Source organism: Pan paniscus, chromosome 20, assembly GCF_029289425.2.
Source record: "Pan paniscus chromosome 20, NHGRI_mPanPan1-v2.0_pri, whole genome shotgun sequence".
In the NCBI taxonomy this organism is placed as follows: Eukaryota; Metazoa; Chordata; class Mammalia; order Primates; family Hominidae; genus Pan; species Pan paniscus.
The window spans coordinates 53,496,010-53,511,888 of NC_073269.2; the positions used below are offsets into that span (position 1 = coordinate 53,496,010).

Genomic DNA, 15,879 nt, shown 5'->3' on the forward strand with positions numbered 1-15,879 from the left:
AGATTGTTTCTATACTTGGGGGCCTTCCTGAATGTGTGTGATTGAGTTTATTGCAGAGAAAGGTAACAGAAAATGGGGTTGTAGAAAGAAAAGAGGTAGAGGCTGAGTGAGATGCCCCACATCTGTAATCTCAGTGCTTTGGGAGGCCAAGGCGGGCGGATCACTTGAGATCAGGAGTTGGAGACCAGCCTGGCCCAAATCGTGAAACCTCGTCTCTACTAAAAATACAAAAATCAGCCTGGGGTAGTGGTGCGCGCCTGTAATCCCAGCTACTCGGGAGGCTGAGGCAGGAGAATGGTTTGAACTTGGGAGGCGGAGATTTCAGTGAGCTGAGATAACGCCACTGCACTCTAGCCTGGGAGACAGAGTGAGACCATGTCTCAAAAGAAAAAAAAAAAAGTTCCTGGGCCCCAGACCAGCTCTGTCTTTGGGTTAAAACCCCGGCGTCCCGGAGCTGAGGCGCACGTGGCTATGCTTGGGGAGGAGAGGGCGGGGCCGGGGAGGAGGTGCTTGCAAGTCTGTACCGCAATGCCTCTACTGGCCTCTAGAGGGCGCAATCACTCGAGGCTCCGCCCCAAGCGAGGCGGGGCGGAAGCGTGCTGTGCACAGGCGCAAGATGGGTCTTGGGCAGCCCAGAGCTTCCGATTGGCTCTTCTGTGGTGGCGGGGCGGGGTCAGAACGAGATGGCTGTGTGCGCAGGCGCAAGACTAGCGCTCTTGGGACCGGAAGTTAAGGCGTTCGCGGCGTGTGGTAAGTGAGGGGGGCGGGACGGGTGTACCGGGTTGTGGCGGCGATGGCTGTCGGAGTTGGGCCGCTTGGGGGTAGTTTGGGGTGCGAGTCCAGGGGCGAGGGAAGTCTCGAGATGAGGAGAAATGTAGGAGACAGCCGAAGGGGCGGCAAACGCGGACGGAGATGGCACCTGAGCGTCCCTGGGAGAACCTGGGCGACAGGCCAGAGACCGAAAGAAATGGAGGCACGAAAAGAAGCTTCGAGAAACTGAGGGACTGAAAGACGAGGGTGTTGGGAGAGGAGGGAAGCTGAAAACTAGAGAGCGTGGGCGAGAGTGCCGATGGGTTCCAGCGAGAGTCTTAGAGCCCACGAGGCCGAGAGGCGTGGTCGCCCATGAACTTGGGGAGTGGAGGGAAAAGTCGGAAACTGATCGTGGACACTAGAAACAGAAAAAATGGAATTTAGATGGAGAAACGAGACACTGAATCACGGGGGAGACCGAGAGATACGGAAGGATGGAGACAGTTGAAGTAGGGAGAACCCCACAAAAGCTGGAGATAATGGAGAATGATGCTGAGAAATGGAAAAGCGAGGGAGTGGAGCCCGAACCCCTGGATTTGAGTGCCTCATCTAACACTCGGCTACTCACTTAGCCTCTCTATTGCTCAGTAAAATAGGGGGTGATCATAGTGCCTGACAGTCGTGAGAAAAGTGTGTGTGTGTATGTACATAGGTGTGGGATAGGAATAGATCATGCAGATAGGATAGGTCTGTGTGTTAATGTGAGTAAGTAAGCATGAGCTATTATTAAAGCTTCTGATATTGGGAGATAAAGTATTAGATGGGGAAATGGAGAGAGGTGGTGATGGAGAGTGAATACTGGAAGGACAAAAGGGAGGAAAAAAAGATTCAAACAGAAAATGAGAAAGGGCGTGGTGACTCACTCCTGTCATCGACAGCACTTTGGGAGGCTGCGGTGGGAGGATCACTTGAGCTTGGGAGGTCGAGGCTGCTGTACGCCGTGATTGTGCCACTGCACTTCAGGCTGGGTGACAGAGTGAGACCCTGTTTCAAAAAAACAAAAATGAATTTTTTTTTTTTTTTTTGAGATGGAGTTTCGCTCTTGTTGCCCAGGCTGGAGTGCAGTGGTGTGATCTCGGCTCACTGCAACCTCTGCCTCCTGGGTTCAAGCGAGTCTCCTGCCTCAGCCTCCAGAGTAGCTGGGATTACAGGCAGGTGCCACCACCCTGGCTAATTTTGTTTTTTTAGTAGAGACAGGATTTTTCCATGTTGGTCAGGCTGGTCTCGCACTCCCGACCTCAGGTGATCTGCCTGCCTCAGCCTCCCAAAGTGCTGGGATTATAGGCGTGAGCCACCATGCCCGGCCTGAAAAAGCATTTTTTTTTAATGAGAAAGATGGAGAAAGTCAAATGGAGAACTGAAGAGAGATGGAGAAAGGAAGAGTTGGATTACAGAGAAAAATCAGACTACAGAATGACTCATAAGTGAAGAGAGATGCGAGCTGACTAGGACAGGGAAGAGAGATGAGGGTGATGAACAAGACGGACTGAAAAAGAGACAGAGGCCTGAAGATGGAGTGCAGAGAGATGGAGGGGACAGAGGGGGAAACAAACCCACTGAAGGCCATGAGCCCAGGGCAAATAGGCCAAGAGACCAAAAGATGGTCAGAGACACAGTTATACAGAAACTAGAAGATGCAGACAACCTAGAAGCCAAAAAAGATAGATACCTTGAGAGGAGCGGGATGCTGTCAGTGGGGCCCAGCATGCGTAAGCAGTTTCTAGCCTCAGAGGAATGCTCTCATTTTCTTTCTTTCTTTTTTTTTTTTTTTTTTTTGAGACAGAGTCTCACTCTGTTGCCCAGGCTGGAGTGCAGTGGCTCAGTCTTGGCTTCCTGCAAGCTCTGCCGCCAGGGTTCAAGTGATTCTCCTGCCTCAGCCTCCCGAGTAGATGGGACTACCCGAGTAGCCAGGTGCCCGCCACCACACCTGGCTAATTTTTTTTCTCCAGCCTGGGTGACAGAGCAAGACTCCATCTCAAAACAAAAAAGACTCCAACTGTAAGCAAAAAGGCATTTTCTGGTGTAGCTGAGAAGTGGGGGGTTGAAGGGAACTAAGCTTCAAGACCTAAATGATGTTGCCAAGCTTCTCTTCCTCTCCCTCTTTCACCTCTCCCTGTGGTGCACAGTGACCATTCTTGTGCCTGTATCTAGTTATTTCTCTAGGATAGATTTTAGGAAAGACTCTGTCATGTTCCAGAGCTACCACAAACAGCTCCAGGCTTATATCATACTTGCCTGATTATGATGGATAAAATGAGAGCTTTTCTGTCCTAGCAACCCAGTGTAAATTCCACAAAAGGGCCCTGATTGGCCCTTCTTGGATCATGTGTCCGCTTCTCAGGCCAATCCTTGGTTAGAGGGGGAGTAGAATACTAAGATTGGCCAGGTCTTTGTTACTTGCCTACCTAATAGGGGTTCTTTGTCTTAAAGGCCCTCAGAACCATGTAGAATCGAGGAAGGGTTGTTGTCCAAAGGAAGGTGGATACTGTCCTCAGAAAAGAAGTAAAGGGTTGTGCCAGGCAGGCAAAAATTACATATAACACTTGCAAAATTTTGCCTTTTATCTCAATGTTCTGAATCTCACTGGACCCCGGGTGAAGAACCCTTGCCTTATTCTTTTCATTATATCACACCTCTCTCCTATTACTGCTTGTGGAGACAAGGTTCTGCTGTTGGTTGGCCATGTGACCTACATCTCTCCTTTAGGTCTCAGGTGAAACATCCCCTCCTCCCAGGATCCTTCCCTGATTCCCAAGCATGGGAAGGAGGAGGAACCTCCTTTGGTGTCCCACAGCTCCCTAGGATTCTGTTATCACAGTCCCCATCACTGGATTGTCACAGTCTGATGATGTGTGTGTCACATGAGAGATCATGTGATCATGGCCATCTGTGAGGACTCTGGTAGTCATATTCATTACCTCCTTTTTCTAGTTCAGTGCTTAAGAAACAGGCTGTTAGTAATGTTTCTAAAAATGGGCTGGGCATGGTGGCTCACACTGGTAATCCCAACACTTTGGGAGGCTAAGGTGGGGGAATTGCTTGAGCCCAGAAGTTTGATATCAACCTGGGCAACATAGTGAGATCTCATCTCTACAAACAGTAAAAAATTAGCTGGGTGTGGTGGCATGTGCCTGTAGTCCCAGCTGCTCGGGAGGCTGAGGCGGGAGGATCGCTTGAGTCCAGGAGGTCGAGGCTGTGGTGAGCCATGATTACGGCACTGCACTCCAGCCTGGGAAACAGAGTGAGACCCTGCCTCAAAAAGAAAAAAACAAAACAAAACCAAAAAAAGCAATGTTCCCAAAAGAGAATTAATGTCTTCTGTTCTCTCTCTTAAGAATCCAGGGCCTGAAAACCCAGAATGAACTTGTGTCCATCCCAGAGATCACTGCAGATGTCATGAGGTACCCTTTGTGTCACCAGCTCAAGCAGGCCTCTGGCCACTTTATCATCTGTGGTGGTCCTGTGCCGTGACCAGGAGGAAAAATTAGCTCTTTGAAGAGAAAGTAGTTCTCTATTGCAGGCACTGGCCTCTTAAATTGTTGCAGGTGGGGAATGGATGAGAATATTTGTTTTGGATGATCAGAACTGAGACTCCTATTGTGGATTAGTAACATGCCTCCTCCTAGAACAAGGGAGGGCAGGGATCGCCGAGACCACCACCGGGCTCCCAGCGAGGAAGAGGCCTTGGAGAAATGGAACTGGAATTGTCCAGAGACGCGTCGCCTCTTGGAAGATGCCTTCTTCCGTGAAGAGGATTACATCCGTCAGGGTTCTGAGGAATGTCAGAAGTTTTGGACCTTCTTTGAACGCCTGCAGAGATTCCAGAATCTCAAGACCTCCAGGAAGGAGGAGAAAGACCCTGGACAGCCCAAGCACAGCATCCCAGCGCTGGCCGACCTACCTCGCACTTACGACCCACGTTACCGCATCAACCTCTCTGTTCTTGGCCCTGCCACGCGGGGCTCTCAGGGACTGGGCAGGCACTTGCCCGCGGAGAGAGTGGCTGAGTTCCGCCGAGCCCTGTTGCACTACCTGGACTTTGGCCAGAAGCAGGCATTTGGGCGTCTGGCCAAGCTGCAGCGTGAGCGGGCAGCCCTCCCCATCGCCCAGTATGGGAACCGCATCCTGCAGACGCTGAAGGAGCACCAGGTGGTGGTAGTGGCCGGTGACACCGGCTGTGGCAAGTCCACTCAGGTGCCCCAGTACCTGCTGGCTGCTGGCTTCAGTCATGTGGCGTGCACCCAGCCCCGGCGGATCGCCTGCATCTCACTGGCCAAGCGTGTAGGCTTTGAGAGCCTCAGTCAGTATGGCTCACAGGTGAGTGGGACGCACCAGGTTTCCGATTTTTCCAGCGTGACCTTGGGGGAATAGGTTGCTTGTCCATATGGCAGTATCAATAAAAATGAAGCACTTACCCTTGGACCCAGCGATGATTCTTCTAGAACTTTATCCACAGAGTGGCTTGTCTGTGGTCTACATGACAAAGGAGCTAGCATTAACCAGTGTAGCACTTTAACAGCAAAACAATGGGAAATGTCCTAAAGGCTCATCACTTTTTTTTTGAGACGGAGTCTCACTCTGTGGCCCAGGCTGGAGTGCATTGGTGCGATCTTGGCTGACTGCAACCTCTGCCTCCCGGGTTCAAGCAATTCTCCTGCCTCAGCCTCCTGAGTAGCTGGGATTACAGGCACCCGCCACCATGCCCAGCTAATTTTTGTAATTTTAGTAGAGACGGGGTTTCACCATGTTGGTCAGGCTGGGCTCAAACTCCTGACCTCAGGTGATCCACCCACTTCGGCCTCCCAAAGTTTTGGGATTACAGGTGTAAGCCACCACGCTGGGCTGCGAGGGTAATTCTTGACGATCACTACAATGCAAACTGCCATCTTGGAAGGCCAATAATAGTCCTTCTGTCTCATGGTGGTCATGAGGATGAAATGGGTTGATATACATAAAGCACTTAGAGTGGCATATAATGTCCTGGCACATAGCAGGGACTCAAGAAAAGGTTATTGCTATATAGTTAATATTATATATACATGAGGCACAGTGCTAGATACTTTCTGTGCATTGTCACATGGAATTCTCACAGCATCTAGGAGGAGAACTATAAGGGATGGCATTGCCTGCCCAAGGTCAGTTGGCACTAAGTGGCAGAGGTGAGATTCAAACCCAAGCTGTTGGACTCCAGAGTCTGATGGGTAGGCATGGTATTTGCTTAGATTTTCTTTTTGCTTTTCCTTTTTTTTGAGATGGAGTTTCACTCTTGTTGCCCAGGCTGGAGTGCAATGGTGCGATCTTGGCTCACTGCAACCTCCGCCTCCCGGGTTTAGGTGATTCTCCTGCCTCAGCCTCCCAAGTAGCTGGGATTACAGGCATGCGCCACCACGCCCGGCTAATTTTGTTTGTATTTTTAGTAGAGATGGGGTTTCTCTATGTTAGTTAGGCGGATCTCGAACTCCCTACCTCAGGTGATCCGCCCGCCTCTGCCTCCCAAAGTGCTGGGATTACAGGCGTGAGCCACCGCACCCGGCCTGCTTAGATTTTCAATTTGGGCAGGGCCAGGGGCTGGTACGCAGGCTCAGGGTCCTCTCCTGATCCCTTCTTTCTCCCACCCCAGGTCGGCTACCAGATCCGCTTTGAGAGCACACGTTCGGCGGCCACCAAGATTGTATTCCTGACAGTGGGGCTGCTCCTGCGACAAATCCAGCGGGAACCCAGCCTGCCCCAGTATGAGGTCCTGATTGTGGATGAAGTCCATGAGCGGCATCTCCACAACGATTTCCTCCTGGGCGTCCTCCAGCGCCTGTTGCCCACGCGGCCTGACCTCAAGGTCATCCTCATGTCGGCCACCATCAACATCTCGCTCTTCTCCAGCTATTTCAGCAATGCCCCTGTGGTACAGGTGCCTGGGAGGCTGTTCCCCATCACGGTGAGTACTTCCCCCTCCTCCCACATCCCCAGACCTCCAACCTGGTCTCTGTCCAAACCTGGACATGCCTCTTCTCTCTGCTGCTGTATCTCCCATCTCTTTTATTTAAAGATGTTCTCTTTTTTTAAAGCTACCATTTTCTGAGCATTCATAATCAGCTGGTTAGAGTGCTAAGTGCTTGTTAGAGTAAAAGCTGTTACAAGAAGACCCAAAAATGGCTGGGCGCCGTGGCTCATGCCTGTAATCCCAGCACTTTGGGAGGCCGAGGTGGGTGGATCACGAGGTCAGGAGATTGAGACCATCCTGGCTAACATGGTGAAACCCCATCTCTACTAAAAACACAAAAACAAAATTACCCAGGCATGGTGGTGGGTGCCTGTAGTCCCAGCTACTCGGGAGGCTGAGGCAGGAGAGTGGCGTGAACCTGGGAGGCGGAGCTTGCAGTGAGCCGAGATCGCGCCACTGCACTCCAGCCTAGGTGACAGAGTGAGACTTTGTCTCAAAAAAAAAAAAAAGACCCAAAAATGTAAAGTCTCAAATAAGAAAAGTTTATTTCTCTCATATAACAGTGTGGCTGGTCCAGGCTGTTGGGCAACTCTGTTCCATGTGGTCATTCAGGGATCCAGGCTCCTCCTTTCTCATTACTCTACCATCTCACTGGGCAGGATTTCTCAAAGTCAGCAAGATTGACATTTCAGTCTGGATAATTCCTTGTCGTGGGGGCTGTCCTGTGCATCATAGGATATTTAGCAGCATCCCTGGCCCCTACCCACTAGATGCTAGTAGTCTTCTCCACTGGTTGTGACTATTAAAAATGTCTCCAGATATTGCTATATGTTCCCTGGGGGGCAAAACCACCCCTAATTGAGAAACACTGTCCTAGTGAGTTATCCTTGTCTGTATAGTCAAGACTTACAGGAAGAACTTCATTGTCTCTTGTGATTTCTGGTTCCAGATGCCCATCAATTTGCCTTCTAAGCAGCCATAAAAAAAGAAAGAATGGGTCGGGCACAGTGGCTGGTGCCTGTAATCCCAGCACTTTGGGAGGCTAAGGCAGAAAGATCACGAGGTCAGGAGCCCAAGGCCATCCTGGCCAACATGGTGAAATCCCATCTCCACTAAAAATACAAAAATTAGCTGGGCATGGTGATGCACGCCTGTAATCCCAGCTACTTGGGAGGCTGAGGCAGGAGAATTGCTTGAACCTGGAGGTCGAGGTTGCAGTGAGCCAAGATCGCTCCACTGCACTCCACCCTGGGAACAGAGCAAGATCCCATCTCAAAAAAAAAAAAGAAAGAAAAGAGAGAGAGAGAGTGCGAGCCGAGTGTGGTGGCTCATGCCTATAATCCCAGCACTTTAGGAGGCCGAGGCGGGTGGATCACCTAAGGTCAGGAGTTTGAGACCAGCCTGGCCAACAAGGTAAAACCTCGTCTCTACTAAAAATGCAAAAATTAGCTCGAGTGGTGGTGTGCCCCTGTTATCCCAGTTACTCAGGAGGCTGAGGTGGGAGAATTGCTTGAACCTGGGAGGTGGAGGCTGCAGTGAGCCGAGATCATGCCACTGGGTGACAGAGCGAGACCCTGTCTCAAAAAGAATGAGGCTGCTTCCTGAGAAATATTTTCTAGGGTTTTTGTTTTTTGTTTTTTGTTTTTTTTAGTAGAGACGACGTGTTGCTATGTTGTCTGCCTGGTCACGCATACCTGAGCTCAAGCAATCCTCCCGCCTTGGCCTCCCAAAGAGCTAGGATTACAGGTGTGAGCCAACTATGCCGGGAAATCAGCCAACCAACCTGGCTCAGGCTCAGGGTCCTCTCCTGGTCAGCCAACCAACCTGATTTCTAGGTTTTTAATCCTGGTTTCATCACCTAGAATATTTTTCCTGTTGAAGCTACTCTAAACATAAGATAATGCATGCATTGTAAGTATATAGCTTAATTAGTTTTCACCAGTTACATACATCTGCGTAGCTAGCACCCAGGTTTAGAAAAGTCAAACATTGCCAGCACCCCACAAGCCTTGCAGTTGCTTTGTTACTTTGTCTTTTTATTACATCCTTCAGAAATTATCTAGCTGGAGTGTGCTGTCTATCACCTGACTGTTTCTCAATTAGGGGTGGTTTTGCCCCAGAGGGAACATATGGCAGTGTCTGGAGACATTTTTAATAGTCACAAGCAGTGGAGAAGACTACTAGCATCTAGTGGGTAGGGGCCAGGGATGCTGCTAAATATCCTACAATGAACAGGACAGCCCCCACAACAAGGAATTATCCAGACTGAAATGTCAATCTTGCTGACTTTGAGAAATCCTGCCCAATGAGATGGTGGCATAATGAGGAAGGAGAAGCCTGGATCCCTGAATGACCACATGGAACAGAGTTGCCCACCAGCCTGGACCTGTTGCACTGTGTCTTCTCCGTTAGCCTGTGGTCTCCCCCGTCAGCCTGCAGCCTCCCCAGCCCATTGCTCTGAGCTGGAGGGACAGGGTGTGCTTCTACCTGGGGCTGTCTCCTTTCAGGTTGTGTACCAGCCGCAGGAGGCGGAGCCGACCACGTCCAAGTCAGAGAAGCTGGACCCGCGGCCTTTCCTGAGGGTGCTGGAGTCCATTGACCACAAGTACCCACCTGAGGAGCGGGGTGACCTCCTCGTCTTCCTCAGCGGCATGGCGGAGATCAGCGCCGTGCTGGAGGCTGCCCAGACCTATGCCAGCCACACCCAGCGCTGGGTGGTACTGCCACTGCACAGCGCCCTGTCTGTGGCCGACCAGGACAAGGTATCACAGGAAGCCCGAGTGGGGCAGGCGGGGGGTCTGCATGAGTCAGGGGTGGCTGCGCACAGGACTTGTGTAACTCCACAAACACAGGGCCCGGAGGCTGTACTTGTGCAAAGTCGTAGCCACCTAGTGGCAGAGCCAGGCTGCGAACCCAGGTAGTTTGGCCCCGGAGCCCATGCTCTAAACCAGAGGTCGGCAAACTTTCTATGAAGGGTCGGAGTAGATGATGTCAGTCCTATCGACCATGGGCTCTCTGTCTGTCACAGCTACTCAGCCCCACTGTTGCAGCATGAAAGCAGCCATAAACTGAGTGGGTGAGGCTGTGTTCCAAAACAGTTTTTTTTTTTTTTGAAACAGGGTCTTGCTCTGTTATCCAGGCTGGAGTGCAGTGGCACGATCAGGGCTCACTGCAGCCTTGACTTCTTGGGCTCAAGTGATCCTCTCTCCTTAGTCTCCCAAGTAGCAACTATAGGTGTGTGTCACTAAACTCCATTAATTTTTTTTTCTTTTTGAGACAGAGTCTCACTCTGTCGTCCAGGCTGGAGTGCAGTGGCATGATCGTGGCTTACTGCAATCTCCACCTCCCGGGTTCAAGCGATTCTCCTGCCTCAGCCTCCTGAGTAGCTGGGACTACAGGCACCCGCCACCACGTCCGGCTAATCTTTTGTATATTCAGTAGAGACGGGGTTTCGCCATGTTGGCCAGGCTGGTCTCGAACTCCTGACCTCAAGTGATCTGCCTGCCTCAGCCTCCCAAAGTGCTGGGGTTACAGGTGTGAGCCACTGTGTCCGGCCTCCGTTAATTTTTTTTTGAATTTTAGTAGCAAAGAGGTCTCACTGTGTTGCCCAGGCTGGTTTCAAACTCCTGAGCTCAAGCGATCCTCCCCTAGTGGGGGCAGTGCCAGTTTATGCTTCAGCAGATCCCTCTGGCTGCCATGTGAGTCTACAGGCCAGAGATCTGAGGGGAAGCTGGAGTAGGATCAGAGTGGGCGAGGAGAGGCCTGGACCAGGGCAGGGGCTGGGCTGTCGGAGGAGGAAAGGATTTCAAGAAAAGTTCCAGATGGCCTGGTACATTGGCTCACGCCTATAATCCCAGCACAGGAAGCTGAGACAGGAGGATCACTTGAGCTCAGGAGTTAGAGACCATCCTAGGCAACACAGTGAGACCTTGTCTCTACAAAACGAAAGAAAACTAGCTGGGCATGGTGGCATGTGCCTATAATCCCGGCTACTTGGGAGGCTGATGCAGGAGGATCGCATGAGCTCGGGAGGTCAGGGCTGCAGTGAGCTGTGATCACGCCACTGCACTCCAGTGTAGGCCACAGAGTGGGATCCTGTCTCAAAAAAAAAAAAAAAGTTCAAGATGTTCAGGTCGGGGGAGCAGGTGTGGTGGCTCATGCCTGTAATCCCAGCACATTGGGAGGCCAAGGCAGGCAGATCACCTGAGGTCAAGAGTTCAAGACCAGCCTGGCTGACATGGTGAGACCCCCGTCTCTACTTAAAATACAAAAATTAGCCGGGCATGGTGGCGGGCACCTGTAATCCCAGCTGCTCAGGAGGCTGAGGCAAGATAATTGCTTGAACCCGGGAGGCAGAGGTTGCAGTGAGCCGAGATCACGCCACTGCACTCCAGCCTGGGCGACAGAGCAAGACTCCGTCTGAGGGTGGGGGAGGGCCCAGGATGGCCCAGGTGATGGGGTGGATGGTGAGCCATCTCCAAAAGGGAGGTCTCTGAAGGAGGAAAGGGTTCCAGGGAAGCTGCTGACACGGGGGTGGGCAAGAAATTGGACACATAGGTTAGTCGGGGCTGAGTTAGTTCCTGACACCACCCCCTCCCTTCCTCCCAGGTATTTGATGTGGCACCCCCTGGAGTCCGGAAATGCATCCTCTCCACCAACATTGCTGAGACCTCAGTCACCATTGACGGGATCCGCTTCGTAGTAGATTCCGGTAAGGACCACCATGAGCCCCTACCCACCACCCCCAAGGACTTAGGAGCATGGGGTCCGGAGGTGTGTGTGTGTGGCAGGGGCGCACCAGCTTGGATTGGGAAGTACAGTTGACTTTCCCATATCCAAAATGCTTGCAACCAGAAGTGTTTGGAATTTCGGGTTTTTTTGAATTTGGAATATTTGTATCGATTTTATTATTTGAGTATGTCAAATCCAGAAATCTGAAATCCTCCAGTGAGCATTTCATTGGAGGGTCACGTTAGTGGTGAAAACATTTCAGATTTTCGAGCATTTCAGATTTTGGATTTCCAGAATTGGGATGCTGGAAGACGATGTGTGGGGCCATGGACCAATGGCAACATCTTAATTTTTCTCACACCTTCCAAGCCTGCTTCTGCCGTGGGGCCTTTGTACTGTTCTCTCTGCTGAGAGCTGTCTTTCTCCAGGTATCCACACAGGTGACGCCCTCACCTCATTTCAGGGCCCGCATAAACGTCCACCCGTCAGAGAGGCCCATACTGTCCACTCTGTCTAAGAGATATCCCCCTCCTCCATCCACTGTTGCTTGTCATATGAGGGGGATTGACATTCTGTTTTTTGTTGTTGTTGTTGTTGTTTTGAGATGGAGTCTTGCTCTGTTGCCAGACTGGAGTGCAATGGTGCAAGCTCTGCCTCCCGGGTTCAAGTGATTCTCCTGCTTCAGCCTCCCAAGTAGCTGGGATTACAGACATGCATCACCACGCCCGGCTAATTTTTGTATTTTTAGGAGAGATGGGGTTTCACCATGTTGGCCAGGCTGGTCTCGAACTCCTGACCTCAAGTGCTGCCTGCCTCAGCCTCCCAAAGTGCTGGGATTACAGGCGTGAGCCACCACGCCCAGCCCGGCATTCTATTTTATGTGCTGCTCTGTTTGCTCACTTTCTGTCTTCCTGACTGGAATGTTCTCTGGGAAGTCAGCATAGCATAGTGTTTGGAGACACTGGAGCCTGCCTGGCCAGGTTTAGTGCTGGCTGTGTGGCTGGGGTCATGTGACTGACACTTCATGTATCGGTTGGCTCATCTGAAAAATGACAATGACAGGCCGTCCCGGCTGGGTGCGGTGGCTCACACATGTAATACCAGCACTTTGGGAGGCCAAGGCAGGCAGGTCACTTGAAGTTAGGAGTTTGAGACCAGCCTGGACAACATGGTGAAACTCCGCCCCTACTAAAAATACAAAAATTAGCCAGGCATGGTAGTGCGTGCTTGTAGTCCCAGTTGCTCAGGAGGCTGAAGTGGGAGAATCACCTGAGCCCAGGAAATCGAGGCTGCAGTGACCTGTGATTGTGCCACTGCCCTCAAGCCTGGGCAACAGAGCGAGACCCTGTTTAAAAAAAAAAGAGAGAGAGAGAAATTAAAAAAATAATGTCTGCCAGGTGCTGTGGCTCATGCCTGTAATCCCAGCACTTTGGGAGGCTGAGGCAGGTGGATCACCTGAAGTCAGGAGTTCAAGACCAGCCTGGCCAACATGGTGAAACCCCGTCTCTACTAAAAATACAAAAATGACCCGGGCATGATGGCGGGTTCCTGTAATCCCAGCTACTCAGGAGGCTGAGGCAGGATAATCGCTTGAACTCAGGAGGCAGAGTGAGCCGAGATCGTGCCATTGCACTCCAGCCTGGGCAATAAGAGCGAAACTCCATCTCAAAAAAAGAAAAGAAAGAAAATGTAAAAAAAGGTTGTTCTGACACTGGAGGAAATATGGTGCTCTGTTCAGTCCTGTGAGACTAGGACCTTTGTTTAGCTCACTGCTGTTCCCCTAGTGCCTAGTGCAGTGCCTGGTATATAGTAGGTGCTTAATAAGTATTTATTGGATAAGTGAACCTCTGAAGAAACAAAGACTTGGGAAAATAAATGAAAAGATGTGTGAGTGAAAGGCTGGGTGCAGTGGCCCACGCTTGTAACCCCATCACTTTGGGAGCCTGAGGCAGGCAGATTGCTTGAGCCCAGGAGTTTGAGATCAGCCTGTGAAACCCCGTCGCTGCAAAAAATTAGCCGGGTGTGTTGGCGTGCACCTTTAGTCCCAGCTACTCGGGAGGCTGAGCTAGTAGGATCATCACTTGAGCCTGGGAGGTTGAGACTGCAGTGAGCTCTGACTGAGCCACTGCACTCCAGCCTGGGAGACAGTGAGACCCTGTCTCAAAAAAAAAAAAAAAAAAAAAGAAAAAAAGAAAAAAAAAAGATGTGTGAGGAAATGAAAGAATAAATGAACAAAATGTCAGAGTTGGGTGCAGAATAAGCCCTCAGTTAGCATTAACAGAATAAAGGAGTAAGTGAGGGTGTTGGCGAGTGACAAGAGCCAGGCGCGTGGCCGGCCGCACGTGGCTGCCACACACAGACTCCCTTTCCTCATTGCTCCCATCCAGGAAAGGTGAAGGAGATGAGCTACGATCCGCAGGCCAAGCTGCAGCGGCTGCAGGAGTTCTGGATTAGTCAGGCCAGCGCAGAGCAGCGGAAGGGCCGGGCGGGCCGCACGGGCCCCGGAGTCTGCTTCCGCCTCTATGCCGAATCGGACTATGATGCCTTCGCCCCCTACCCCGTCCCGGAAATTCGGAGGGTGGCCCTGGACTCGTTGGTGCTGCAGGTGAGGCACGGGCAGAAAGGGGACTATATCCTAACTGCTGGCACAGGGAGGAACCTGGGAGGCCTTTTTTATTTTATTTTATTTTATTTTGAGATAGCGTCTTGCTCTGTCACTCAGGCTAGAGTGCAGTGCTGTGATCATGGCTCACTGCAGCCTCCATATTAAAGGCTCAAATGATCCTCCTACCTCCACCTCCCAAGTAGCTGGGACCACAGGCACACACCACCACGCTTGGCTAACTTTTAAATTTTTATTTATTTATTTATTTTTGAGACGGAGTCTCCCTCTGTCGCCCACGCTGGAGTGCAGTGGTGCGATCTCGGCTCACTGAAACCTCCGCCTCCCAGGTTTAAGTGATTCTCCTGCCTCAGCCTTCCGAGTAACTGGGACCACAGATGGGTGCCACCAGGCCCAGCTAATTTTTTGTATTTTTTTTTAGTAGAGATGGGGTTACACCATGTTAGCCAGGATGGTCTTGATTTCCTGACCTTGTAATCCACCCTCCTCGGCCTCCCAAAGTGCTGGGATTACAGGCATGAGCCACCGCGCCCGGCCTAACTTTTTTTATTTTTAGTAGAGATCAGGTCTTGCTATGTTGCCCAGGCTGGTCTCAAACTCCTGAGCTCAAGTGATCTTTCCACCTTGGCCTTCCAAAGTACTGGGATTACAGCCATGAGCCATTGTGCCCAGCCAGCCAGGAAGCATTTACATAGGACCCAACCCCAGAGTGTCAGGGTCAGGAAGGACAGGGCTAGCCAAGCCACTGAGGGGAACCCATCCCTTCCAAATGTCAAAACCCTTGTTGAGGGGAGAATTGTTCCTTAAATCCATAGGGTCAGCTGGGCATGGTGGCTCACACCTGTAATCCCAGCACTTTGGGAGGCCAAGGCGGGTGGATCACTTGATACCAGGAGTTTGAGACCAGCATGACCAACATGGTGAAACCAGTCTCTATTAAAAATACAAAAAATTAGCCGGGTGTGGTGGTGTGCACCTGTAAGCCCGGCTATTCGGGAGGCTGAGGCAGGAGAATTGCTTGAACCCGGGAGGTGGAGGTTGCGGTGAGCCGAGATCACGCCACTGCACTCCAGCCTGGGCGACAGAACAAGACTCCATCTCAAAAAAAAAAAAAAAAAATTTCCATAGGGTCAAAGGAAGAACCAGTGACTCAATCAGAATGCTTTCAGCTGTAACAGGAAACCTAGCAGGAAAGGGCTTTTAAAACCAGGGTTTCTCAATACATTTTATGTCATGATTTGTATCTCATTTGTTAATTTAGCATAGGTTAGACTGCCATGACAAATACACATGGTCACGAATGGCCAACAGCGGAATGGTGGTTTACAGGTTGACAGGCAATTTTCTTTATTCAGGGACCCAGGGTCCTTCACTCTTGTGGCTCTATAATCTCCCCAGGGGCTTTTCCTGCATATGTGTCCAGCCAGCCAAAGGGTCAAGGGTGTGGGAAGTGAGTACAGGAGGGTTTGCGGGTCGAGCCTGCAAATGGTGCACTTGCCTTGCACTCACCACTCCTGGTCAGTCCTCAGTCTCGTGGCCACGCCCAACCGTGAAGGAGGCTGGGGAGTGTAGTCCTTGTGCTCAGGAACAAAAGGAAAAGGAAAGTTGGGAGCAGCTGATGGTGTCTGCCACAGGCTCACGTGCGGGTGTAGCACAAACCAGTGGCCTTCCTGCAGGAGGTGCACACTATTTTCTATTCTGTTTGATTTCATCTTTTAAAAAAAAAAATACTAGTGCTGCCGGGCACAATGAGTGACTCATGCCTGTTATCCCAGCA

General features: G+C 51.1%; 1 protein-coding gene across 4 annotated transcripts in view; it reads left to right on the forward strand.

The window, feature by feature from the left end:
- The first annotated feature begins 223 nt into the window (after nucleotides 1–223).
- DHX34 (DExH-box helicase 34) overlaps nucleotides 224–15,879 on the forward strand; it is a 34,185-nt gene continuing 18,529 nt past the window's right edge. The window contains exons 1-6 of one of the 4 annotated variants that reach the window (XM_034944665.3): nucleotides 224–750; nucleotides 4,146–5,127; nucleotides 6,431–6,742; nucleotides 9,256–9,510; nucleotides 11,357–11,459; nucleotides 13,867–14,084. In XM_034944665.3, the coding sequence (XP_034800556.3) occupies nucleotides 4,423–5,127; nucleotides 6,431–6,742; nucleotides 9,256–9,510; nucleotides 11,357–11,459; nucleotides 13,867–14,084 (1,593 nt within the window). In that variant the 5' untranslated portion in view covers nucleotides 224–750; nucleotides 4,146–4,422. The other 3 variants (XM_034944666.3, XM_055103483.2, XM_063600436.1) reach the window with 3 other exon arrangements.